Here is a 26,348-nt window from a genome sequence, read left to right as displayed (position 1 = left end):
GTGAATCGGGCCCAGCATGTTTAAGTAATGCAAGGACTAAAATAATATGTGACACTTTTTTGACTTGAACTGTACAAATCATATTTTACATTCTATCATTGGGTTGCATATAGTACACAGAGTATGATGTTATAAGTGGGTCAGGAGTAGCTGCAATTGCATTTTTGTCAAAATGCAAATAATATTTGCATATAGTTGGCCCTGTATCTTGACTCAAAAGTGGAAAGTGCAGTCGTGGCCGGCACAGCTCAGAGGGTAGGGTAATTTAATTTAAATAAAATATATATATATATTAGAATTTTAACTTACCTTTCTGACGGCCGAGTCCCGTGTCTTCTCTGCTCTCTAGGAACAGGAAGCAGAAGCAGGCAGCCAAGCTCCCTCCCTCCCCTAAGCCAATCATAACACAGTTTAAGTAGCCAAGCTCAAATGGGGAGGCCATTTTCTTCATGTAAGCTGCATGAAGCCTGCATGGAGAAAAGGCAGAGTGAGCATGTTTGCGCACTCGGGGGTGGGCAGGCACACCACTCCTCCCCTACCCTGCTCTCAGAGCAGCCCCGCTCCCCACCACCAAACATAAAATGGTAATAAGAGAAAGTTATTACCATTTTATGTTTCTGCTTCTCGCACTGCGAGAAACAGCAGGGCAACGCTCCTCCGCCCTAGTGGAGAAGCCGCCCTTGCCAACGTGGAAGGAAGGTGAAATGAGCTAATGGGATGCAGGAGAGGGCAGGTCAACATGCGAGAGGGAAAGAGGTTTGGTGACCAGGAGATGAATCAGGGCTTGACAGTGAGACACATTGAGCTTTTCAAGATATTCTATGGCAGGCTCTAGCAAGCCACTCCGAGGCAGTAAACTGTTCACATGCTGCACGCAATGGGCCCGATTCACAAAAGTAATCTGAGACAAAATCCTAACTTAATGACTTTAGGTATTCATAGAAGGCATTTAGGAGTACTAAAGTTAGGATTTTAGGTACCTGATAAGAATAAAAGCTGGCACAGATCTATTATGTCAGAGCATTGAATAAGAGATATAACAGTGTTATCTGGGATACCAAAGATCCAGGTTTTTAAGGACTTCCTAAAATTGAGTTTGGTTTGTGTGTGTCTAAGTTGTGTTGGCAAGAAGTTCCAGGCTTTGGTCCCTAGGACCGCCAATGTATTTCCACCCCTAGTTTTAAGTTTAAAATTCGGTACTGTTAAAAAGTTCTCAGAAGATGACCGTAGAGTGCGTTGGATGGTGTAGGGCTTTGTTTTGACATTTAAATAATCAGGTCCGTTTTTTTGTCGTTTTATAAATGTTGGTCAGGACCTTAAAAAGAATCCTCTTATGGACAGGCAGCCAATGGAGGGTTTTTAGTGCTGTTGCTGAGGAGGAATCTCTAGGTAGTTTGAGTACCAGCCACACTGCAGCATTCTGGTCTACCTGTAGTCTTCGCAGGACCTTGTTATTGGTTCCTGCATAAAGACTATTGCAGTAGTCCTGGCGAGTTAGGATTAAAGCTGCTACCACCGTCTTCTTGGCCGGCATAGGAAGTAGATTGAAGAATTCTCTGAGGATCTTTATAACTTGAAAACACGTACCTGCCACAGCGAGGGCTTGCTTGTGGAAGGATAGTGTGTGATCGAATTTTACTCCCAGATTACTTAGCTATCCATTACTCTGACATTAGTAAATTCAGTACCAGATATAGGTTAAATATAATATCTGTTATTTACAGTGCTTTGAAACAATAGAAGTATAGTATGTAGTGCTATATAAAAATAAACTAATATTAATTTTTTACATCAATAGCCATGCCGTGGCATGCATAAAGTTTTAGAACCATTTGAGGATACAGAGGCCAGACAAAATGGTTTTCTCTGGACATTTAAAAGTATGTGTATAATCAGGGATCATTAAGATTTTATTTACGGCTGATAGACACTTTAGTGATAATGTTCTAGGATTCTCCAGGCACAAGCAGGATATAGTCTAAGCATAGGCATTTATTGAGAATCCCATGCAGTAAAATTGCTCTTTACAGTTTTAAACACGCTTAAGTGGGGCATAATGATGGGCAGCCAACTAACTTTGTCTAGAGGAATTTCGAGGTTGTCATTCATGACATACAACTAGAATACCCGTCTTTATACTAAACTTTACCCTGATTTGCTTACTAACAATATTCACATTTAATGTGAGATACTTGCTTTCTTCTGACTGCAGTTAAATTGGCAAAACTCACAATTATTAAAAATCAGATAACCTAATAATAGTGGAGGCCAACTTCAAATGTGACCAATGAAAAAAGTTTAAATCTTTCAACTTCATTACATTGTTGTTTGAGCAACTATATTCGGCCACCAAGTCCTGCCATACATCTGATCTCGCTGGTCTAAGAAACTTCAAAGTCGCCATATTACATTGCTCATATTACTGGAAATATCAGGTTTATATATACAAGACAAATGTCATACACTTACAGGGCCGAACAAATATGCAAAGATACACTTAAAAGAAGGAATACGTTTTTTATTATAAAAAGCATATTTAAATGCCAAATAATGCTAACAAATGAACTCTTACAATTTTCAGTATAATGTACAAATGTGTACATTAGCTTAAGAAAGCATCTCACTGCAATTATTGCAAACATATTATGGTACAGTTAGAATGGAAGCCATATTGCACTCAAGATGAATAATCAAGTCCTATGAATGTTTTAGTTGTACAGTTTCCCCACTTTAGTTTTTCTTCTTGATGCATTGCATGTGTTGAAAGATTCAACCACCCTGGCAACTACAACTGCTAATCCCATGCCTGTTCCCCCTTCCTCAGCTACCTGGCACAGAAGCAGTTCCAGTATTTATTAAGGTATGTTTTTATTATGCATAAACAATAATTAGGACATTCTATTTAATATTTAAGCTCTTCCCATTTGGGAGTTTTAATTCAAAGTAAATTTCCTTTAAGAATTAGCTATCAATTATGTTTATAATTCTTGAAATCTCCAGTCCTTACTACTAGGACAGCAGGATTCATGCACATTACCCTCAGGTTACACTTGGAATAAAACCACAGATGTATGCTCCTTAGTTATTTCATCAGCTTGCATTGCCTTAACTGAGGTTCAGTTATACATCTCTAATATTTACGGACAAAGAACATTTCACCCCGTAGCTAAAACCAAGGGAGTGAATGCCTATAGTCAGTCACTACACTAGTCGCGTGGAGACAAAGAGGGGATTTGGGGGAAAAGAGCTAAGATGAGCTAAGGAACCCATGAGAAAAAAAAACTTGGGAAAACATTTAAAAGGAATGCTAGATTGGATATGCTAACTTGGTGAATATCATTCATTTTGAAAAAGTTCATGGAAAAGGGGAGATAAATGTTGACCGGCATTGTAAACTGTGTTTTTGGTTTAGTTCACACAGAACCTGCTATACTATGGTTTAGCACCAGTATGATAGTGACCAAAAGTAGGGCCTGATTTAGAGTTTGGGGGTCGAGCTACTACGTCACAAACATGATGGATATCCCCTCTGCGGTATTACAAGTACCATATAATTTAATGGACTTGTAATAGGGCAGATGGGATATCTATCATGTTTGTGACAGAGTAACCTGTCTGCCAAACTCTTAATCAAGCTCATTGTCTCAATTTTCTGAAAGTGTTCACAAATCTGTAAATCGCTATCATGCTCCCACTATGTCGGAGTAAGCACCCCTGCCGAAAATTCCCTATCACTGCAGTGGGGAATTTTAAATATGGTAGGCTGGCTGGAAAAAGGTTCCATCACAGCTACCAAAAACGCTGAGCAGGCTGCCCCCAGAAGCCTAACAGACCACTGCAGCCTTGATGGCAGAAAGGGAAGAAAACACAACTGACACCAATACCTATTGTTCCATGTACAAATCTGAAGTGCAGCAACTAAAACAGATCAGAACACAAATCCCAGAGCCTTGGTTTAAGAATGATTACTTGACAACTTTCTGTAATAAAATCTAGTGGTACATCACTGTTTAAATGCTTCAGAACCGTTACAAAAAACTCATTTTCCAAACTGAACATACAAAGGTTGGTGATCATACATTGCCAGTTATTTAAAAACAGTGTCCAAAGACAAATAAAGTTTAATAACAATCAAGATGGAGGGATCTGAAACACAATTAACTGTAACATAAAGCTGTTAAAGAAATCAACATTAGTGGGCCCCATATTTCATGTTGGTTGAGAAATAAATTAATGAACTTAAGGTAGTTGTCTGATTGAAAAGAGTAATATGTCTGTAAAGGGGAAAGAAGATACCCTCCATCGACTGTAGTCTAAAAAGGCAAGTCAGCTGCATTAGAAGCCCATAAAATAAGGAAGGATCAATATTGACATTTCTACTTTATTGGTCATTACTAAGCTATTGTCTTGAAACATTTTGGAGTAACCAAATGTAGATGGACATCAGTGCAAATATGTAATGGACCAGTATTCACAAAAAAACATTATAGTGTGGGTTGAGTTTTACAACTTTACCTGAGCATACTTTAAAAAAAAATCCTATTTACCTACCTTCCAAATAGTACACCTAGAAACATTTCTAGACATACTATAGGAAATGGCATATGACTATTCCTATGGGCTCCTAATCCCATAGGTTTATGTAGTGTAGAAATATGCACATGGGGAATACTGCCCCCTGGCCTAGGAAAGGAAAGAACAATTTTACTTACCCTGTAAGCATCTGTCCGTAGTCTGCAGTGCTGTAGATTCATACGCTCTACATACTCCTGCCAGCTAGTGCTGGGCTCAGATACTAGCAAGCACTTTTTCTTCGGAGAATCTTTCTAGTCATGAGGTATATAGTGACTCGTCTCTTAGCTGGCAATGAGCATGGGAACCAAATTCATGCTAGATTGTTTTTTGCCCAGCAGGTGAGAGTGGCAAGATGTGGTGAATACACAGCATAGTGCACATGTGCATTGCAAAAGGAACTTAATTAATAAAGAAAAAGTGTTCTGTGATCAGAGTCACACACTTCCAGGGGGGAGTGTGGGTGCATGTGAATTCACAGCACTACATGCTACGAACAGATGCGTACAGGGTAAGTAACGCTTCTGTTCATAGCACATGCTGCTGTAGCTACACAAGCTGTGCAATTACTGTTGCAGTGCCCACCTACATGCAGTGGTAAGCATGTGGATGATGCAGATTTCTGAACTAAAGTCCTTAGGACCATATGGCCAACTGCAGCCTGTTACCTAGTGAGGATGTCCTCAAAGTAGTGTTTTGTAAACATGTGTAGAGTTGACAGGTGGTCGCTTTACATATGTACGCTAGGGTAATGTTCCATAGGGTTGGCCTGAGTGTAAAAGGGGGGGATCTCTTAGCTTTGTGGTAACAGGTTTGAATACATTTAACTATCAATATAGCAATACCTGTTTGGATATAAGCTGACCCTTGTGAGCCTTCATGAAGGAAAGAGTTGGTCTGACCAAGGGAAGGGCATAGTCTTGCCAATGTAATACATGAAAACAAGTTTAACGTCTAGAGTGTGTAGTGCTCTCTCTGCTACTGAGTCTGGTTGGGAAAAGAAGACTGGAAGTTCTATTGTCTGGTTAAGGTAGAACGGGGATACCACCTTAGGCAGGGCTGTTGGGGTGGAGCTGAGTACTAGCACGTCTTTATGTGCTTGTATGAAAGGTTCTAGTAATATGAGTGTTTGCACTTCGCTAATGCATCCTAGAGAGGTAATTGCCACTAGAAAAGTCATTGTCCAAGAGAGGCACTGAAGAAGGCAAGAGAAAAGGGGTCAAAAAAAGGTTCCCATAGTGTAAGCCAGGCCTGATTTCTAGAAATGATTAGCATATGATATCTTTACTCATCAGGTTTTAAGAGGTCCAGGAACCTAGGAATGCGTCAGTGGAAAACCTCTTCAAATTAGCTGCATAAAAAGCTTGTGTAGTTGGTCTACCAGCCTTGTGCAATAAGTCCATACATTCTTGTGAGGGATATAAGAAACAAATTCTAGGACCTCAGGTGCCAGATTGTTAGACTGAGTTGTTTGGGGTCTAAGAGCCTGATTTGGCCCTGGCTCCAGGGGCGAAGGCCCAGTCTGCTGGTGAGGCTTCTTGTGAGGACTGATGAACATTTCAAGGAGCACTGAGTATACTTAACTGGCCAAGGTGGGGGCTAAGAGAATTAGAGCATGAGATGTTTGCCCCATCTTCTTGACCACGAACGGAAGAAGTGGTAGAAGCAGAAAAGTGTAATTAAATATCTCAAAACTGTTCATTTATAATGCATTGCCCGGGAGCGTAGTGTGGTATGTGAAAGGTTGGGCATTTTGCTTTTTTTCGGGGGTGGCGAAGAAGTTTATTTGTGGGATGCCCAGAGGTGGAAATAGCTGAGTAAGTCCCACTTTGTTTTTGGAGATAATACATGAATGTTATGTTGTACATCTTGAATAATATGACTTTGCCCCAAATAAGGGAAAGGACAGTGGAGGCTGAGTTAGAACGGAGGTGGTAAGAAAAAATGAATAAAATAAACTTACCTTCGCTGCCGCCGCACGTCTCTAATCTGTCCTCATGCAGCACCCTATGCACCCAGGTTTCCAGATTCTTCCAGCCAATCACAACACTGCATCAACAGCGTTGTGATTGATCTGAGCGGCCTGTTTGGTCACTCAGGCACTACCTGGGAGCCTGGACATGTTCTCTACCAGGCTGTGCAACACAGACAGGTGGAGAACATGCTAAGTGTTCATGAGTGTTTGGCTAAACCGTCATGCGCACTTAGGGAGTGCAAACCACTCCTCACTCTACTCTGGAGAGCTCGGCCCCACCCACTCTGGCTCTGAGTCCAGCACAGAAAAAGAAAATGATAACACCTTGTTATCATCTTTTCAATTTTATTTTTTACACCGCTCAAAGAGCAGTGGGGCGATGCTCCTCGGCCTTAGCAGGGGATCCGCCACTGGGAAAGGAAAGTTTTGAGGGTGAGCTAGATTGCTAGCAACTTGAGGTAGTTGGTGTGATGCCCCTGTTGATGTGGAGCCCATACTCCCTGCACTTTATTGAGATTAAGATGTGCTCCCCAGCTGACTTGACAGGACTCCGTGGTAATGGTGACTTGTGGGATAGGATTTAGAAAAGGCCTGCCCTGTAACAGGTTGTTGCTGTTCAACCAATGCAGGAAGCAACGTATGCTGGCCTATACCCACACTAGATCTTCCAATAGATTCTCTGCTTGTGACCATTGTGTAGAGAGGCATTGCTGCAATGGGCACATGTGCAGTAGGGCATGGCATCGGGCACTATGGCAATGCATGGAGCCATCAAATCGAGGAGGCACATAACAGTTCTTACTGCAATGTAACAATTTTACTCTACTGGCTGGGATAGACCTTGCTTGTGACTGAATTTAGTGTTGACCCCATGAAGGGTATATATGGATTTAACCCCTTCGACGCTCATGACGAGCTCAGCTCGTCATGAGTTACGCCTGTCGTACGCTCATGACGAGCTGAGCTCGTCATGTAACGCGGGCTTTTTAAAAACTCAGCGCACAGCGGGAAAACGGACCGCGCGCATGAGGTTAACAAATGGGACTTGGTGTCGTTGATAGTGAACCCAAGGCTGTGGAGGGAGATCGTAGCGTGTGTGCCCTAGGCATTGTGGCTTGCTTGCATTTCTGACCAGCCAATCATCCAGGTAAGGGATGATATGGATGCCTCCCCTCCTTAAATGTATGGAGAACTACCAGGCAGTTAGTGAAGACCCCTGGGGTGGTGGTGGTGACCACTAAACGCAGGTAAAATCAGTGGGCAATGATGGATGGGAATGGGGAAGTAGGTGTCCTTGAGGTCTAACGCCATCATAAAGTCACCTTGCTACAGCAGAGGAATGACATTCTGTAGGTTTACTGTGTAAAAGTGTTCTGACAGGATGTATCAGTTAAGAGGCCCGAGGTCCAGGATTGGCCAGAGGGATCTTCCCTTCTTGGAATTCAAATAGTACACAGAGTAAACCCCTTTACCCCATTGGTGTTGGAGAACTGGCTCTACAGCCCATTTTTGAAGGAGCACTTGTAAGTCTTCTTCCATGAGGTTGAGGCTTTATTTGCTGAGGCTGTATTTGCCGAGTGGGATGTTGGGAGGGGTTGGGAGACTTTATAGGTGATAGCCACGGTGGACCATTGCTAAAACCCACTTGTCAGAGGTGATTTCCTCCCAGCATGGAAGGAATACTGGAATCTCCCCCTGACAGGTGCTGTGTAATCGGCGAGTCAAGGGATTCAATGTTTGGCAGTGGATGACTGTGTCAGAGCCACCTTAGCTCCTACCTCTGGTGTAATTGCCCTTGTAGGAACCCCTGCTGTAGCCCTGTGGTGCGCACTGCTGGTAGGCCTGTTACTGCTGTCTTTTTAAATATTCTCTAACAGTTGGTCAACCTGGGGTCTGAAAAAGGAGACCCTTACTAAAGAACAGATGGAGAAACTGCTGCTCCACTTCAGGCTTAAAGCCCAACTTGCGGAGCCAGTTGTGGTGCCAGACAGAGACACTCATATTAATACTTTCCGAACAGTATATTCTGCCACATCCAGGGCACATCTGATGGAGACATTAAGATAGTCCTACTCTCTGCCACTAACTCTTACCCCGCTCTGCTTAAACTTTTCAGCCAGGCATTTTAGAGGATCACTCATCTCTGCCCAGTGTTCTCTGTCATACCTTGAGAGAAGCCTGACATAGTTTGACATTCTCCCATTCCTGGCGGTTCAGACAACCACCCAATTCTCTGCGGCATCAATTTTTTTACTCTCTTTATTAGGCGGGGTGCTTCACCCATGCCTTGAGAGAACGAGTGGTTGGGGGCAAGATGGACTACGAACTAATCTGGAATGACCTGACCTCTGATGTATGGGGGTGTTGGGAGAGGCCTTGTATTTCTTTCCTACCTAGGCACGATCACCCAGGCCTTCTCTGGTTAGTTAAAAGTGCCTAAGTCCAACATCAGCATGCCCTTAAGCATGGGAAGAAATTGCATTGTCCCTGTGATTTAGATAAAGTTTCCATAAGGTAATCATTGTCCTCAAGGAGAAAGTGCATATCAACCTCGTGTTAGGCAGTAGGCCATTGTATGAACTCCTGATATGTCGTCATGTCATCTAGGGGTGACGACCTAGCTGGGTAAGGAACGAAGTCTAGATCCCCAGGTGGATTGGCATCATAGTCTTCCCATGGGTCAACAGTGGGCACTGGGTTAAAAGGTGTGCCAACGGGTCACCGGGGTGAAGGGGCTGCCGTGTCCAGATGAGGAGTGGGAGAAATCCTCCAGTGAATATGACTCTAATGAATTGTGGGATAAAGGAGAATGAGTGGTTGGGGAGAAGGGGGTGGAGGAGGAAGGCCAAAAGGAATGGCGATAGTGATCCTTTCCTTGCGTGTTTAGCATTTGGGCACATTTCTCCTCAAAAGTAGGTTTTCGCTTAATAGGCAGAGTCCCTACAGGTGCTGGACACAGTCTTGTGGAAATCTCGTCAGTGTGAGGATGAATAAAGAAACTTTTTTGTTAAGTGTCTAATTCCTCTGAAGGTGTTGGAGGATAGGTGGCTCTGAATCACCATGCACCAAGAGAGTCTTCTGCACTAATGGCCTGAGTGCTGATGGAGGTCTCGGATCTCATGATGTCTTCAACACCGATGGGTTGAACAGTGACAGTGGTGTTGGATCGAAGGTGCTTTGGGCTTCAATGAACATTTCGGTGCGGATGTCAGCTTGTGGAAGCCGGCCTCTGCATCTTGTAGAGTAGCACGTGTAGAAAAAGGTAGGTATTTTTAGCCGTAAACTTACATTTAAAAGCAAAAATGTCTTTGCCAATAGGACCCAATGCCTTTGGCCATTTTTGTTTTGTATTCTGCATTTCGCAAGTCAATTGGATTTGAACTAAGTGGTACACTTATATATTTACATGGTTGATTTGGATGATATCTAATCGTGTTGCATTTGTCAGTAAATTAAAAAGAAATTATGCTTCTTTGGGTGAGATGATTGATATTGTAAAGAGCCAAATAATTTTTTATCAAGAAACCGAGTGGTTACTTGTCATGCCTATCTTTACGGTGGATACAGGACAGCAAGAAAATTGCAAAACATCTGCCTTGTACAGTGTCTGGTGCAGTCTTGCTTATGCATTTGATAGGCTACAGATAATATGCGATTTCATAATAATTTACAATTACAGGCAATGTTTTGCTACATCTTAATGCTTCCATTATTGGTGTAGGCAATTAGAATTTATTTATTGTGTTGTACAGATACTGAAGTCGAAAAGCTAGAAAGGAAATCAGTGGCATATACGGCTAAAATAAATGCTAATATGAAGACAACCATCTGAGCCTGCCCATTTTAAAAGTTGTCTTATAGTTCTTGATGGCTATATTTCAAGCAATCAAGGTGGAACCTTATCTTTTGAAGCCTGACTAGGAAGCAAATTCTCGAGTATTGAAATTAGGTAAGGCGAGAAGGCTAAAAAAGGAAACAGAGGTGATGAAAAAAGGCAGCAGACACTGTCAGAGATTGTCATTGTTCCTGGTGATGGCATATGTATAGTTCCAGCCCTCTGCTATGAGAAAAGAGAACACTTTAGGCGATGATACTTTAGAACACGTATTGCTGCTACTATTGTATATATATATATCTGTGTATTTTTATTGTTTTATTGTTATTTTAATGTTTGGGCTGTTGTTTGAAACTTTGATGGTTGTAATAACAGAATAAAGTGTTATATGACTACAACACATATTCTAAACTGCTAAGACTTTAGATCTACATGCAGAGGATGGAGGTAGGCACAAATCTAGTAGCAAGACTGTCTGGGAAATAAATAAAACAATCAAGGCGCAGGATTAAATGCAGCCACATGAAAATTAGAACAAACATTTTGCTGACAATATGCCAGTTTATTCAGATGACAGATGCTGTTTGTTTGAGTTTGATCTTCAGGGATTGATCTGAGTCCACCACACACATTCCAATTAGACCACTGAAAGCCAACACTTAGGTGGGCCAGTTTCAAACCACGGCTGTAGTGAGGAAATGCTCATTTCCTATCTTACCAAATCATCCACAGCTCTTCCATTTTGAAACCAAGTGAAGCCTAAGAATTCAAATTGTTCAAATCACTGTAACGTAGGTTATAGGAGATAGAGTAGAATAGAAAATTGCCTATGGTGCTATCATGTGCTTCCAATTAGATAGGCGATGTGCCCGAACAGTAAGAGCTAGCAACTTTAAAAGTAGGAAACTAGGTTAGAGTCCTGGCCTTGGCTCAACATGCTGTGATTCTGGAAACATCACATAATCTCCCTATGATTAAAAAATGTACTTTGTAATCTGAAACTCGTGTAAAGTGCTCTAAAAGACTGGGGACGTTTGTACGTTATAAAACTGCAAAAGACTAATAAAGAAAAAACTTTGATGGGATATTTCAGGTGCCTTAGGAAGGGTCCTGCTTCTCTCATTCATAGAGGCTGGAATGAGGACGAAAGGCATCTCAGAAGTTATCACTTGAAAACATCTGAAAGACAATGGATTACAGAAGTGTTCCTTTCTTGCAGGTCTTGATGCTGCAGTATCAGTCCTAGACTAATGTTTGGCTTTGATCACATAGTACCATTTGTGCTCGATTATAGTACCATTCATGGAATTCATAGAATTCATACTTTATTAAACTAAAGTAGTATTTACAATCACATTATTCTGCAGATTTAGAGGCGGAGGAAAAAAGAACTGAGTAAAGTTAGTTTCTGTCAACTTGAATGCAAGATGTTCACAGAATTATTGCTCAAACTCTAGCATAGCAACCATAAAAAACCTGATAGCTCATATCCTTTGAGTAAATATTAATGAAAAAACTTGTGATAGACTAAATATCATGAATTCGGTTCAATACAGAGGGCATGGCAAGTGTTACCATCAGAGTCAATAAACTGACCCAAAAAGTGGTAATCCTACAGTAGCAGTCAAAGGGCTGATTAACTGAAAAAAAATGTAAACGTATGAATATAAAGTCGATCTTCCATTATCCATCTTTCTGAGCGTGCTAAGTAACACCAACAGATGCCAACTCTATAGGAATTACTGACAAAGTGCTTTATAAATGATTCTGCCCTCAGAAATATTTTGAGCAACCATCTGTCTAATACTGTTCTTTTGCTCACATTATCAGACATCCTCCATTCCCATTGTGGAATGCATATTTTTGATAATAACTGACAAGATAACTAAACACTATCAACGAGGAATACTTCTTGAGGGCAGCCTTAAGTGCTCTCAGGCAAAATGTCAACTACAACTTGAAAGTAATCATGCAACTTTGACTTAAGGCCTGATTGACAGTTTTTGGAAGGGTTACTTCGTCACAAACGTTGCTTTACTACAAGTGCCAGAGGATATAATGTAGTCGTTATAAGGCAGACGGGGTGTCCATCACTTTGGAGACGGAGTAACCCGCCCACCATACACTGAATCAGGCCCTTAGTATGAGAAACTACATGCCATCATAAGCCAAACATATATTTTAACAGGATTTGTTATGGCTTGTAACTGCAATTCAATTCTAGACTCATAAATAATTACAATATTTAGAATTATTTAGCAATAGATGTTATACATTTTCAAAACAATCCGCTTTAACTTTATATTATTACCTAAACATTTTGTACTTTCTAAGTAAACTCTAAAATTATTGTCATATTAATGCTAGGGAATAACTTTTTCAATGTCTATGTATTCAGAAACGCATTCTTTTTTCCTATTAACCACATCCCTGAGCAATTATGGTGGCTCACAGGAAGAACTGCATATCCTTGTCCAGTGCTTGTTGGAAACGACGCTTGGATTACTGTTGCTTCTTATTGTTGTCAGTGTTGTGCAGGGATGCTAAAAAGTCTGTTATCAGTTTGGCAGTTTTCCTGGGTCGCTCCATTACCACAGAGTGTCCGCAGTTTTCCAGGATATGCAACTGACTGGAGGGGAGAGCATCAACTAGGACTTGTGCTCCAGAAACATCCAGTACCTGAAACAGGGACAAAAACAAAAATAAAGAAATGCTGTAAAAGGGCATTTTTTTTAAAATCAGAATCTTAGAAGACAGTATTTATACCGCGTTCCAGGTATGGAATTTATCGGGCGCCATTAACAGAAACGATTCCGAGTTTCCCCCAAGTAATGAGGAATAACACAATGATTTTACTGTGTAACATATTAACATACGCATGTACTGGTAATTACAGACTTATTTATTTGATCAAATCCAGTGGACTTTATTGCACCCTGCTATTGGTGGGGTGATAAAGTCCACACTAGTCATATATCAGGCCCTTATGCAAGTGGTGCATCCAATCCTTAGTGCAGGGGTCTACAAACCGGTCCTGGAGGGCCGGATCCATGCCAGATTTTCAAAATTACTACATGTATCTCAATGGGGATATCCAAAAAATCTGGCATGGATCCGGCCCTCCAGGACCGGTTTGGAGACCCCTGCCTTAGTGGGTCCCATATAAGAAGACTAGAAACCACTAGCAGAAGGGCATTAAATGACTATACCAGCATTCCTTTACGACACTCCTGTAAGATTCTTGAAAAAAGGTAAGTATTGTGACCTGCTAGGGCAGTGATAAGACAGTACGAAATAACAACATCCACTAGGACAGTCCAGGTGGGTGTCACTTGGAAAAGGGTCTTACAATATATTAGCATGCAAGTATCCTACAAGAGTTAAGTTTACCCCATCTTAAGGCCATATGATGAATGTGTTTTGAGACATCCAACACATGTTATTCGCAATTGTTTGTAATTAATTGTAACAAAGCAACCTCATATACCTGTAATTGTTTTCAAAATTAGTTTCTCATTTCTAAAAATGAAACACACATTTAACTTAATCTGAAGTCCCTCATTGTGGATAATATGATACTAGACACTTCTCTTTTTTCCTAAACAACAGACAATTCCCCGTCAGGACGTGAAAGAACACTTCTCCTAGGGTTGTTGTTTCGTTTTAGCCCCAGGATGTCAAATCAATGCGTATGAAACATCCCTCAAATTAAAGTACAGAAAATGGTGACAAGAATACTCTCAGTCGTCCAATGAAATCGCATCTCTTCAGACCGTAAGTAGTGAGCATTTAATCAAAAACATTAAACACAGAGCCCCAGGCTCACAATATGGATTGTTCAATATATTATCTGATGCAAAAATGAACATCTTCCCAACTTATGATGGTACTTCATCCACCTGCTTACAGATCTATTGATTTTTAATATATTAGTTTTGTCTCAGCATTTCCCCATGGACAACATTTGCTTAAAAAAACCTCAGAAGCCTCGAACACAACGGGTAGGCTGATCTAGCACAAAATTAGGGTAGACTGAGGGCCTGATTCACAAAGGTAAACTTACACTATTGTGTAAGTTTACAATTGTTTGCTATTCACAAAGGCATTTTACTAGTAGTACTTTTAGGTCTGCGAAGTGTACGCACTTAAAAAGATAGGAATGTCCTATCTTTTTATGTGCGGAGATTCAGCAGTCGCAAAGATACTACTCTTAAAATATCTTTGTGAATAGCAAACAGTTGTAAACTTACACAGAAGGGTAAGTTTACCTTTGTGAATCAGGTCCCGAGAGTCTACCCCTAAACGAGTAACTCAATGCTTAATTTGTGCCAGCAGTTGCAGGTGATGGGCGCATCAGCACTCAATCTTCGGGGCCAGGACTCATTTTTTAGGCTTTCACTAAGAGCAAGAGACAGAAAGGCAGGAAAAGGAGGATGCGACAGTAATGAAACACAGAAAAAAAATCAATGACGGAAAATAAGGCATGAAAATGAGTCTGTTAGAGTGAGAGGAAGAGACAAACGTTGTAGCCTAGCAGCCTTTGCATTTGGCAACCCTGGCATTCAGAAATGCTGCTCTCCTAAGAAACACTTTGAGCGCATGCACTTATTCATTTTTTATAACAAATTAAGAAATGGTATTACTTGATCCTTCAATAGGAGTCGAATTGCAGAATACTACCATGTGAGCTAGACTGTCAACCACAGCCTATCCACTCAAGTAACTACAGCCAACCTAAGACCCACCACAACAACATACTGCTCAGTCTCCCACCGCAATTACGGTAGAATGCCCTCACCAACACAACTAAAGGTGGCCCAGGCTCTAAAAACTATAATATAAGCAAGAAATAATAAAGTACTTCTCCAGAGACTATCAACATTTTAAATATGAAGATTTGTAGTGCTTACTTCACATGGGTCATAAAAAGCAAATATAATACTACAAGAATGTCAAATTATAAATCAAATACTTTTCATAAACCTTTACTTAATAAGCAACATGTTGAGACAGTGAGAATATTTTCATATGATAAATGTAAAAAAATTGAAAAGGCATTTTAATGTACAGTGTGCTTCTATGCGTTAAGGGTTGGTTGTGTTTTCTTGTTAGTCGGACCACCATACCTGATCTTGATTTCCCCAGATAATTTGCGTTGGCGCGGTAATCTTGCTCATTCGTTCTTGAAGGAGATGTCTAGATTTCTCACCCACAAGTTCTAAAAATACTGTTCAGTTCAGACAAAAAGGCACAAACAAATTAGAAAAGTTCCTGATTATGTTTGTGTTCGACATTAAACTAGACATGTGCATATTAGATCAATACACGTACACAAAATAGCCTACTTTGATTATCAATATATGAGCTAAAATGAAGCAAGTCATCATAAATTGAACAATAATGGGAATAGATTGAGTAAACAGGGTTATATTAAAAGATACACTAAGTGCCAAAGGACATGGTCATAACTAACTCAAAATATCCACGTTCCTATCCCACATAAGCCACAGTGAAATAAACGTGGCAAAAGAAGGACTGATTGCATAAAACATAAAATAACCAGCTAACATTAATATTTTTTTTGCCATTAACACCCTTAGTAATACGTTTATTTAATTTGATTCATACACGGCATTGATGCCCTGAGTTACGAAAGCTTTAGAGTATTACATAGTAAAAAATTATTAAAAAGCCTTGTGGCTCAGGGGTTAGAGGCGGCAGACCCGGAAGCAGAGATCGGCCCTGGACCAGGGTTCAATTCCCTGCCTCGGCGGGTCTTGGGCTCAAAAATTCCACGGACTCGATAATTCTCGCTCCGGTGCCTTCTCGACTCACGGGTTCACACTCTGCGCAATAGCTTGCTTAATCTCCACTACGGCCCCTCGCGGCGGGATGCCTGGCTTTCACCTTGTGGATACCCTGCCGGGGTTATCTCACAGGGGAATACCAGGACGGGTTCCCTAAGCAAGCGCCAGGAAACCCTTTGTGGGTAGCTGTGCGCTAAAGCTCATTTACATTTATAAAGGCTGACAACTTTAATTGTACAGTTAGTTTCACAGAAGTTATCCACTGAGAGTCGAGAAGTTCTTGGGTACAGGAAGTCTGTCAACTAATTTTTGGGAATATTTTAATGGGCAGAACACCTTATATACACAGGCCCCTTGACATTTGTCTAAGGTAATAGAATGGTTATTACAGCACATTCCAAAGTTGTGATTCTTTAATCTGGATATATTCAGAGGCTTTTATAGATGATAAGACATCTCGTTTATTTCAGAAGGACTGTTGATTGTTACAGGGTAAAATACACCAGTGGTTCTCAAACTTTTGATTTCTATGGACCCCCACTTAATCATTACTGAAAACCAGGGACCCGAATGAATCATTATTGGAATCAAAAGACCCCGGCCTAAACAATTTTGATGATTGGAACAGCAAAACAATATTCTAAAATACAGAAAAAATCATCAAACAAATACACAAATTATGAAATATTTAATTTGATTCAGACATATAAAAAACACATTTTTAATTTTAATGGGAAGGTTGGAGGCTTTCTAAATTCAACTGAGGACACCCATCATCTGGACTATATTCTCTTTGATGCACTTGCACTACTCCCATGAATCAATCTTAGGATACCAACATAATGTTTAGCTTCCTATATCATGGGCCAGATGTAGGAGCCCTAATCCCGGTCGGAAACGGACGATTTCGGCCGTTTCCGACCGGTATTAGGCTTTTCAGATGTAGGGGGCCACCGAATCGGTAATCTTACCGATTCGGTAATTTTACCGATTCGGTAATTATACCGATTCGGTAAAATACCGAATTGGTATATTTACCGAATCGGTAAATCCATATGTAGCTGACACTCCTAAGAGTGCCACAGGCCCTTAAGAGTCGGTATTTTACCACACAATCCTATTGTGTGGTATAATACCGAATTCAGGTGTGCATGCACATCTGTGCATGCACACCTGTGCCATGTGACACACAGACATGCCCTTGTGCCACATGTCACACAAGCCTGTACTTGGGGTGCTAGAGGGTGTCAAAGTGACACCCCCTGCACCCTTGCAGGGTTCGGTATTTACAGATTCGGTAAATACCGAATCGGTATTTCCCATTGATTCCTATGGGCTTCAAGGCCCATAGGAATCAATGGGCAATACCGTTTCGGTATTTACCGAATCGGTAAATACCGAATCTTACAGATTCGGTATTCCTAAATTCGGAATTACCTAAATCTGCCCCCTTCCCATTTACAGACTCTTAAATACCGATTCGGTAAAATTCTCTATTTAAGAGTCTGTAAATGGGAATTACCTACATCTAGCCCTAAGTGTCTTCACGTTTAAAAAATTATCAATTTTGTATTTTACTTCTTTATTTGTATAACCCCTGAGTTGGCATCGTGGACCACCAGTGAGCCCAGACCACAGGCAAAGAACTAATGTTCTAGGCTCTCCAATATTAAATATCTTGCTTGCACAGCAAGCTCACTCGCCAGAGGTGCCTAAAGAGCATTCTATAATATAGTGAATGAAAGTATATTTTTTGTTCATTTTCATTCATGTATTTGTTAGCATCTCAGATAGACGTGATGAACTACGATTACAAAAAGTAGCTGTAAAGACGTAGGTGTAAGTACGTAGGAATAGGAACTATGATGTGGGGAGTAGTAGGCAAAGAGACCAAGCTGGATAAGTAGGTAATTTTGGTGAACCCTTTGGCTTTATATTTTTTTGATGGTAAAAGTAATGTACATAATGACTAAGAATGTATCTTTGCACACAGTCAACAAAACAGAAGTGAATGCTAATGTAAGAAAAAGAGAACAAAGAACTAGACTGAGGTAAGGGAATTGGAAATCAGTTTTTTCTAGTTTCCAACAAGAATGTCTAGTTTGCTGCACTTGACTTGTGGTACTGATTATCCCAGCAATGCTTCACAGTAAATGCAGTCTTTACGATAATTTCATTTACCCTTTAGTTTCCGTACTATTTTTAGTTGTAGCCAGTGAATGTAGGATTCATGATTTCCCTTCTAAGCCTTTCTTGTTTCTTGCCAGTCTTCAGAGAAGAATATTCTTTCAGATTGGGAGCATGTAGCATGTTGCCAATACATCATGCAATGAACTGTGTTTCAGAGCACGGTGCATGTTATTGGCTTGTTCAATAACCAACAAACATTTTTCATCCATGTGACTGAGCTTGAAATGCAAACACCATTTCTTCTCAACATATGGGAGACCATTCCCATGTGGGAGAGAGCAATAAGATTACATGGGGATAAACAGAGCTTCAGTTCAGTATGCTAAGTAAAGGCAGTTACCTGCAACTACATTTCTCAAACTTTATTACCTTTTATAGATTCACATACTTGAATCTCCAGTTGTCAGGCTAAGAGTCATCTCTAATCAATATTTAAATACCACAATACAGAAAGAGTTCATAACATTGTCTATTGTAGCATCTGAACCCTGGCCAATGTGGTAGAGAGGGTCAGCCCCCCAATACCCCAGGGAGAAGTTTGGGGTAAAATCATTTGGCTCAGATTAAATTGATTTGGTACCCTGGGACTGAACATGGGGTTAGAATAGAAGGAAACTTAGTCGTGGAAAAATCTTAGAAAAAGTTCCTTTATAGAGAAGGCTGCAACTCTCCAACTCATCAAGTGGAAATTACAGCCAGTAGGAAAGTGTTTTTCCATGACAGAAATGTAATGGTTGTGCTGTAGATGGACACAAATGGGGCTTTCAGTAAAGCTTCATAGGCACCGTTTAGCTCTTATGCTGGGCAGGTTTTGTAACAGGTGAGAATGTGCAGATAATCTAACTCTTTACTACACTTATGTAAAAAAGGTGTTTGTGTGTGTAGAAAGAGGACCCGATCCTTAGGACTTTGCCACGATACAAAACCTCTTCCCTTTCATGGCAGAGCTCTTAATGTTCAAACCTGCAATGGCTGCTCTAGTATGTGGATACCTACATTTTTCAGGCCGATCAACAAATCCAATTTCTACGTTTTCCGCAGCTAGGCAATCAGCCGAAAAGACGCTGGGTCACGATGAGAAAGAGAGACGTTGGATTGCACTGCATATATATGCGCAAAAAAGCGAGTGAGCACAGTAGTGAAACTAGAATAATTGAGCATCTGTTCTGCCTTGAGCTTACACCCCAATCTGCTTCCCTTCTTGTGCCCTAGGGCCTCATAAGGATTTGTTAGCCTTAGAAAGGGATTCATTGTCCAGGACAGAACATTGTAAAATTCTCTCTAGTTTCCTTCTTGATTGCCAGAGGAAAGGGCGAGTCCTCCCAGTAGCCAATATGACACCCTACACTTAATATACACACAAAATGGTTCAGGGGTCTTATTAAGAGGGTCCCAGTTAGGAGGAAAAGCCCCAAATGGCAGACAAAAAGCCTACTTGGCATCTTCAGCAGATGATGAATGGTACAAGAGTACAAGGCACCAAAACTAGCCCGCTGGAGGTTGAGAACAATTCCAACATAAACTCTTCTAGCGGAGAGAAACAGATTAGGAATATTTTTTCAGAAAAAGGGGGCACAAAATTAGGGACAAAAAACATCTAATTAAGTGATGAATGTGGATATGGTATGTCTCTGACCAACGCCTCCTTATACATGGTACTGGCAGGAAACGACATCACAGGAAAGATGATCAACTTGGATAGGAAAAGTTTGGACTGGTCTCGTATACTTCATAATGAAAATTAGATTTCCTAGAATTAGCAGGTATAAGACAACGTCGTTCTTTTCCTCCATTTTATGACTTTCGTCCTCCATACCCACGTTCTCTGCTAACTGACTATTCAGGACAGTGCTTCTTATGCACACAGAGAAGCCTAATGCCAGTAGGAAGCCTTTTGGGCTGCCGTGTGAATGTTACTATTGCTAGGTAGAGCTGAAGCACAGCACTGGAAATTGCAATGAACCAACAAGCGGTATCGAAACAAGTACTATTTTCCCAAGAGCATTCTTTTAGTATATAATATTTCCAAATTATCACAAATTTAAATTAACCTCAGTCCACATTTCATTTTGAGAAGGACAGGGTTTATCAGGGCTTTCTATGCCAGTGTCGCCCATGACTGAATAGCCACACCACTTCACTGTGAGCTTGAAAAATATAGGACAAACAGATGAGGATGACTACACTTGTTATTAGGAAGTATCTACCAGTCGAAGAGGCTACAGGAGAGCTCACCTATAAGAAGCTCACACTCCAACACCTATATCGTCTTACTTCATGAATTATTGCTAAAGGAATACAATTTGTAATCACACGCCTTTAAAAAGTTCAGTTAGGGCCAAAACACGTGTCGGCTGATAATCATGTACCTGGTTGGAAGAGGGTAAACACAATAAAGACGATGAAATTATATTATATGACCTTGGACTTATGGGCTTTTTTTCTGGTTATTTGTCCTCAAACATTGGTATTTATGCAAATTGTTGGAGTGATGCAGTATATTGTTTTAACATACTGCGGCTGCTGTTTCTTGGAGTAACACCGTCATTGCCCTTGCAGGTAGCGGGGGTGTACTTTAGTAGCACCAGTCTTTAAACAAGTATTCTTTTTGCATACTTTCTACCCTGACTTGTTAAGTTCTGTGCGACAATGGTTTTATTCTTCATCTAACAACCTCGGAAAACATAGGTTACATAAATTTCTTGGACTTCATATACAACTTGACTGTTGGACATTATACGGAGTGGTTCTGAAGGTAAAACATGATAGAGTGATAACAATATAGGGCGAGGTATACAATGTTTACAACGAAATTTTTACAACGCACTACCATTACAACGCAGGCATTACCACGCATACCATTACAACGCATTGCGCTGGGGGGCGCTCTAGGATAGGGAATAAGTTTAATTTTCTATCCAACACGTTCCCTAGTGTCCACGGGGACTGGAGTTGGAATAGAAAATTATACTTACCACTATCCAGCACCTCTAAGTGCTATGCGTTGTAACGGTATTCGTTGTAAATACTGCGTTGTAAAGGTATGCGTGGTAAAAGTATGCGTTGTAACGTCATACATCCATAGGGCTTTAATTGCAAAGTATGGCAAACAAGTGAAAAGCTACAGGGTTAACAGGATGAGTGACAATAAATAGAATAAAATTGTGGGGAGAAGCCTTATACAGCTGCAAGCCTTCCTGGGTGCTGCAACTGTAGGAAAACTGAAGTTGGCTGGGAAGAGCAGGAGCAGAATCCTCACCATACAGTGATTGCAAGGGCCTTCCCTCTGAACAAGAAAGGCGAAAGGACCACACTCCCATTTCTGGGGAGTTTTGTTCCCAGGAGGAACATTCACTCATGACTTAAAAATGTATTTCATAAGGGCTCAGTCTCCTGAAGAATAGAAATAAAAGAAATGAATAGGTATTACTATCTGAAAATATGTAATTATCCCTAGGAAAAGAAGAAAATCAGGTCTAATGAAGAGCTCCAGATTATTCACATATAGTTTAAATGTGGAAGAAAAGCTGAACTACGGAGCCTATGTTGAGGGGGATGCTCTGAGGCCCATCACTTCACTGGTTACAGTCTGGTTTATATAGTGAGGTAGGCAACATGGTGCAATGGTACGTGCATGCTTGTTTACACTCCAAGATAATCTATAAAATATTCTGTGCTGGCGAAATACCACCTCCTGCAATCTTTCTAAAGTGAAATTTCAGATGAAAGAGATTTAGAGACCTTAAGGAACCAATGCTGTTTAAGGCTAACAGTAACAATAAAACAGCAAATCAAACATTGAAACAAAAAACAGAATGCCCAGAAGCAGAACTGGGGTGAAATACTTAATGGTTTTAAGGAAGGATTCTAGGTTTTCAACCATCTTCCAATGGTAGAGTTTCATATTAAGATTATGGTCCAGTTTAGCGATATGGATATATTCATATAAATGAGATGTCCAAAAAGATCGCGAGGAAAAAATCTGATATTTCCATGAAGGACTTTAAATCAAATCCATGTAACCAATATAGAAACACAACATGCATACCAGCTGCTAGAGTACTGACTGGCCACACTGCTAGGACAAAGGCACACACTAGTTATAGATGTAGAGAAATCAATACATATAAATCACTCATTTGTGAATGATTATTCCTTTTTAGGTAATGGTGGTTGAGATAAAATAGAACTTATACGTAACACAGTGGATAGATATAAAATTGCATTCTCATGTGGCACACACAAGGAGAAAATATTTCAGAACATAAAATGCCAGATTGAGTAATGTGTATAAACATGGATGAGGCAAAGACGTAAGCACAAAAATGAATGTTGTTAAATACTTTGAAAACTTAAAAAATGTGCAAAGACTAACGGCCTGATTTAGTTCTCTGTGGGCGGGTTATTCCGTAACAATAATGACGACTATACCGGACGACGAAAAAAATCACCTGGATATAATGGGATTTATATTTTGGTGAACAGGATATCCGTCACTGTTTTATTTATTTATTTATTTATTTAAAGAGTTTTATATAGCGCTGGCTAGACCCGGAGGTATCAGAGCGCTTTACATGAGGTTTTACAAAATTACAAGATTACATCAGTTTCGATTTACATCAGTTGCTAGACAAACAATTACAGGAGCATAGAGAACGAGATAAGTGGAGTGTAGAGGGGAAGGGGGTAAGGGTAAAGGGGAGGTAGGGAGAAACGGCAGAAAGACAAAGGAAGGTCTGCCCAAAGTCCAGCTGGGTAGGTGACGGTCGAGAGGGAAGTCCCAAAACCCATCTCCTCTATAGCTATCAGGTAGCTCCCCCGGGCTTTTGCCAAAAAGCTAGGTCTCGATGGGAAACATTTAAAGAACATGGAGGGCAGAATAATGGAGCGTAGAGGGGAGGGTGAGAAAGGCAGGATAGGGGAAGAGACAACAAGGAGAGACGAAAAGAAGTCTGTCTAAAGGCTGACTGGGTAGGTGACGACCAAGGAGGGAGTCCATGGCCCATCTCCCCCATAGCTAAACTAGGTAGCTCCATCGGGCATCAGACAAAATAGTTCAGTCTCAAAACATTGAGAGAGGATAGAAGGAGAGACATTATTAGAGGGAGAGACAAAAAGAAGTTTGGCTAAAGGCCGACTGGGTAGGCGACGACCAAGGAGGGAGTCCATAGCCCATCTCCTCTATAGCTAAACCAGGTAGCTCCATCGGGCATCAGACAAAATAGATCAGTCTCAAAACATTGAGAAGGAGAGACATAACTAGAGGGAGAATGCGTGAAGAGATGACAGGAGAGATGAAAGTAAGTCTGGCTAAAGACCGACTGGGTAGGTGACGTCCAAGGAGGGAATCCCCGACTTGTCTCCCCTATAGCTAAACCAGGTAGCTCCATCGGGCATCAGACAAAATAGCTAGATCTCAAAAGACAAGGGAAAATTCACAGGTAAACATGGTGGGGACTAGGGCCAGGACAAGGTGAGGACAGAGGTCAGTAGCAGGCAAGGGAAGAGGAGTAGAGCGGGGAGGAAAGAAAGAATTACAGATGTACTCAAAAGGGTAGGCGCAGTCCTAGACGGGTAGAGTAAGTCAAAGATCAGCAGGGGGGACACCAAGATCAAAATCAGGCTCTAAGTACTGTGCATACCTCAACAAATACATACAAAATAGACATGTCCCTAAATAACCTAAAAAATGTAGGTGGACTGCACCAAACAAGGAGCATCCAGAAACAATAAAACTATGACAAAGAACTTGAAAGAAAAGATGTCACGGACATGCATGTGCACTGAAACACGTATTTCACACAAACCAAACAGGACACTGGTGTACATATAGCACACAACAATCCCACAAATAGAAAGCACTCAAAACTAGAAGGACAATCGGACCATGGTCATGCTTACAGCAGAGACATCTATTGGTAATAACCGAAATCATAGATATGCATTTCACATAAAGGACCGAATTAAGTTAGTCAGAACTGTCGCCAAGTGTGATATAAACACTGCTTGACACACACTATCAAGTAAGATAACAATTACACATAAAAAGGTAACAATGAAAAAAAGAGTAAGGGGATTGGGCTTTCTAGGTTTAGGGCACAAGCCCACCACGAAAACATGAAATGCCCACAAATTATACAAACAATGAAATGAGGCACTCTGTCATGCTTAGCTTTTAGAACAACAATTCACTTCAAGTGAATACTGCCTACTCAACTATCAGCATCCAAATGTAAAAGAGTGAAAGTGCAGAATTCAGGAGATAAAACTCTCTAAGGAGACAGCAACATCAATGTTCCTGAATGGTGGGTATACTTTAATAGTTTACCTATTCTATGAAATAGCATGCTAGTTAATGTCACATGATCAAATGGATGGTAGCAGCTAAATTAAGATGACAGTGAAGCTACTGAGGCAAGTACCATTTTACAACCACTGCATTGTGCAACTGCATAAAATACTATACTGGCACTGATAGATGTTTGTTGCAGGTGTACAAATATGACCCACCACAATGCCCTCGTTTACAGTAGGCATGCCAATATCAGACCAATAGAAGAGAGATGACGCTGGAAACGTCTAATAATGGAGAGCATGCATAACAAAGTCGGTGTTTTGACTTTTCATGCCACTTGACCGGTCATTCACCTGCATATTCCAGATGCCAACCGCAAATTGAACAATGATGCAACCACAGTCTGGACTACAGATACACCTGTCATTTAGTACAGGTGCTAAGATACACTTGACTTTTCACTTGCCCATATGTGCATGGACACAATAAGCACATCCAACTAGTTCAAAATTATCAAGAAACCAGAATGACTGACACAGGCACTGTGTACAGTGTATGGTCCTCCTTTGTTTAGCCCTTGCAGAGGAATGCACTGAGAACACTGGTGTAAAGATTCCAGAGCTCATGCCAAGACAAATGAAATCTCTGGGAGAAGACTACTTCTTCTCCATGATAATCTGTTTATTGAAGTGATTATCTGCACTGGGATCTCTCTCTCTCTCTCTGAGGTGGGCTCTGCTGTATCTTTGCAATGACTTGCAGGGTTAATTTCAAAAAGTCTTCACTGTCTCTTATGACAGAAATAGCTTGAGGCAGCAAACATTCCACAAGCATGAACTATGTGAAGTTACTCCCAATGTTAGCTCATGTCAATTACATAACAACAGCAAGGTTGATGTCAATGCCCTCAAGTGGTCTTTCATGAATGTTGCCATAAGTGAGCGGTAGGTTTACAGCATACCTCCAGTTGCCAAAGAATACACAAGGATAAACATAACGCTCCTACACCTGAATAAACAACTTTACTGGAAGGCCCAGAGATGGAGGGGCAATGGAGGAGAATGGTAGGAGGGAAGCCGACCTTCAAACTAGGGATTGTTTTCTTGATGGCACGTCTGCAACTGTGAACCAGGGACGTAAGTACAGTAAGCACACGCAGTCATTTTCTAGATAGCAAAACAAAAATGTGCTCAAACCGCCAGGTCAATGAACAAATATGAAATGAAATCAGCTTTCTCTTGGATTGGTGAGGACTGCAACCTATTTAGATGAAATAGGTGACTTTGTTTCCAATGTAAGATAATACAAATAGTTGGTGGAATATTAAAGAGTTACGAATTCAGCCAATTCCTTTAGGAACATAAGGACAATAAGAATGAGAAAAAAGTATTGATGGAGCAGATGGAGGAGTTATTAAACTACTTTGGAGTTGGTCTAGCGCGTAAATGTAAGTATACAGTTTTTATACAAGTCCATTTAATAGGAGCTACTCTGCGTCTAAGCAATTCCAATTTTAGCAGATATTAGACCTACAAAAGAATGAAATAAAGTGATTGGTCTGGTGTCACATAATTTAGCTAAGTGGGTATGTTGAGATTGAAACGCTGAAAGCTTAATATCCCACAGACAACAACTTTACCAACAAATGACATACTAACTCTGAGAGCTTAGTCA

At 40.7% G+C, this 26,348-nt stretch overlaps 1 protein-coding gene and 1 long non-coding RNA gene across 3 annotated transcripts in view; both read right to left on the bottom strand.

Annotated features, from left to right (window-relative positions):
* Positions 1-2,503: 2,503 nt before the first annotated feature.
* Positions 2,504-8,058, bottom strand: LOC147692830 (uncharacterized). The gene is made up of 2 exons (XR_015300076.1): positions 7,584-8,058; positions 2,504-7,444 (listed from the first exon to the last, which is right to left on the bottom strand). It is a non-coding gene; the product is annotated as an uncharacterized LOC147692830 (long non-coding RNA).
* A 2,174-nt stretch (positions 8,059-10,232) lies between these two features.
* ABHD6 (abhydrolase domain containing 6, acylglycerol lipase) overlaps positions 10,233-26,348 on the bottom strand; it is a 123,502-nt gene continuing 107,386 nt past the window's right edge. For both annotated transcript variants that reach the window (XM_086939050.1, XM_086939051.1), the window contains 2 exons: positions 15,509-15,609; positions 10,233-13,061 (listed from right to left, as the gene is read on the bottom strand). In XM_086939050.1, coding sequence (XP_086795176.1) covers positions 12,885-13,061; positions 15,509-15,609 — 278 coding nt within the window. In that variant the 3' untranslated portion in view covers positions 10,233-12,884. The remainder of the gene's footprint in view (positions 13,062-15,508; positions 15,610-26,348) is intronic.

The sequence above is a fragment of the Lissotriton vulgaris genome, chromosome 9, assembly GCF_964263255.1.
Source record: "Lissotriton vulgaris chromosome 9, aLisVul1.2, whole genome shotgun sequence".
Taxonomy (NCBI): Eukaryota; Metazoa; Chordata; class Amphibia; order Caudata; family Salamandridae; genus Lissotriton; species Lissotriton vulgaris.
Note: the sequence above shows the minus strand (reverse complement) of the source record. Positions and strands in the feature narration are given on the sequence as shown.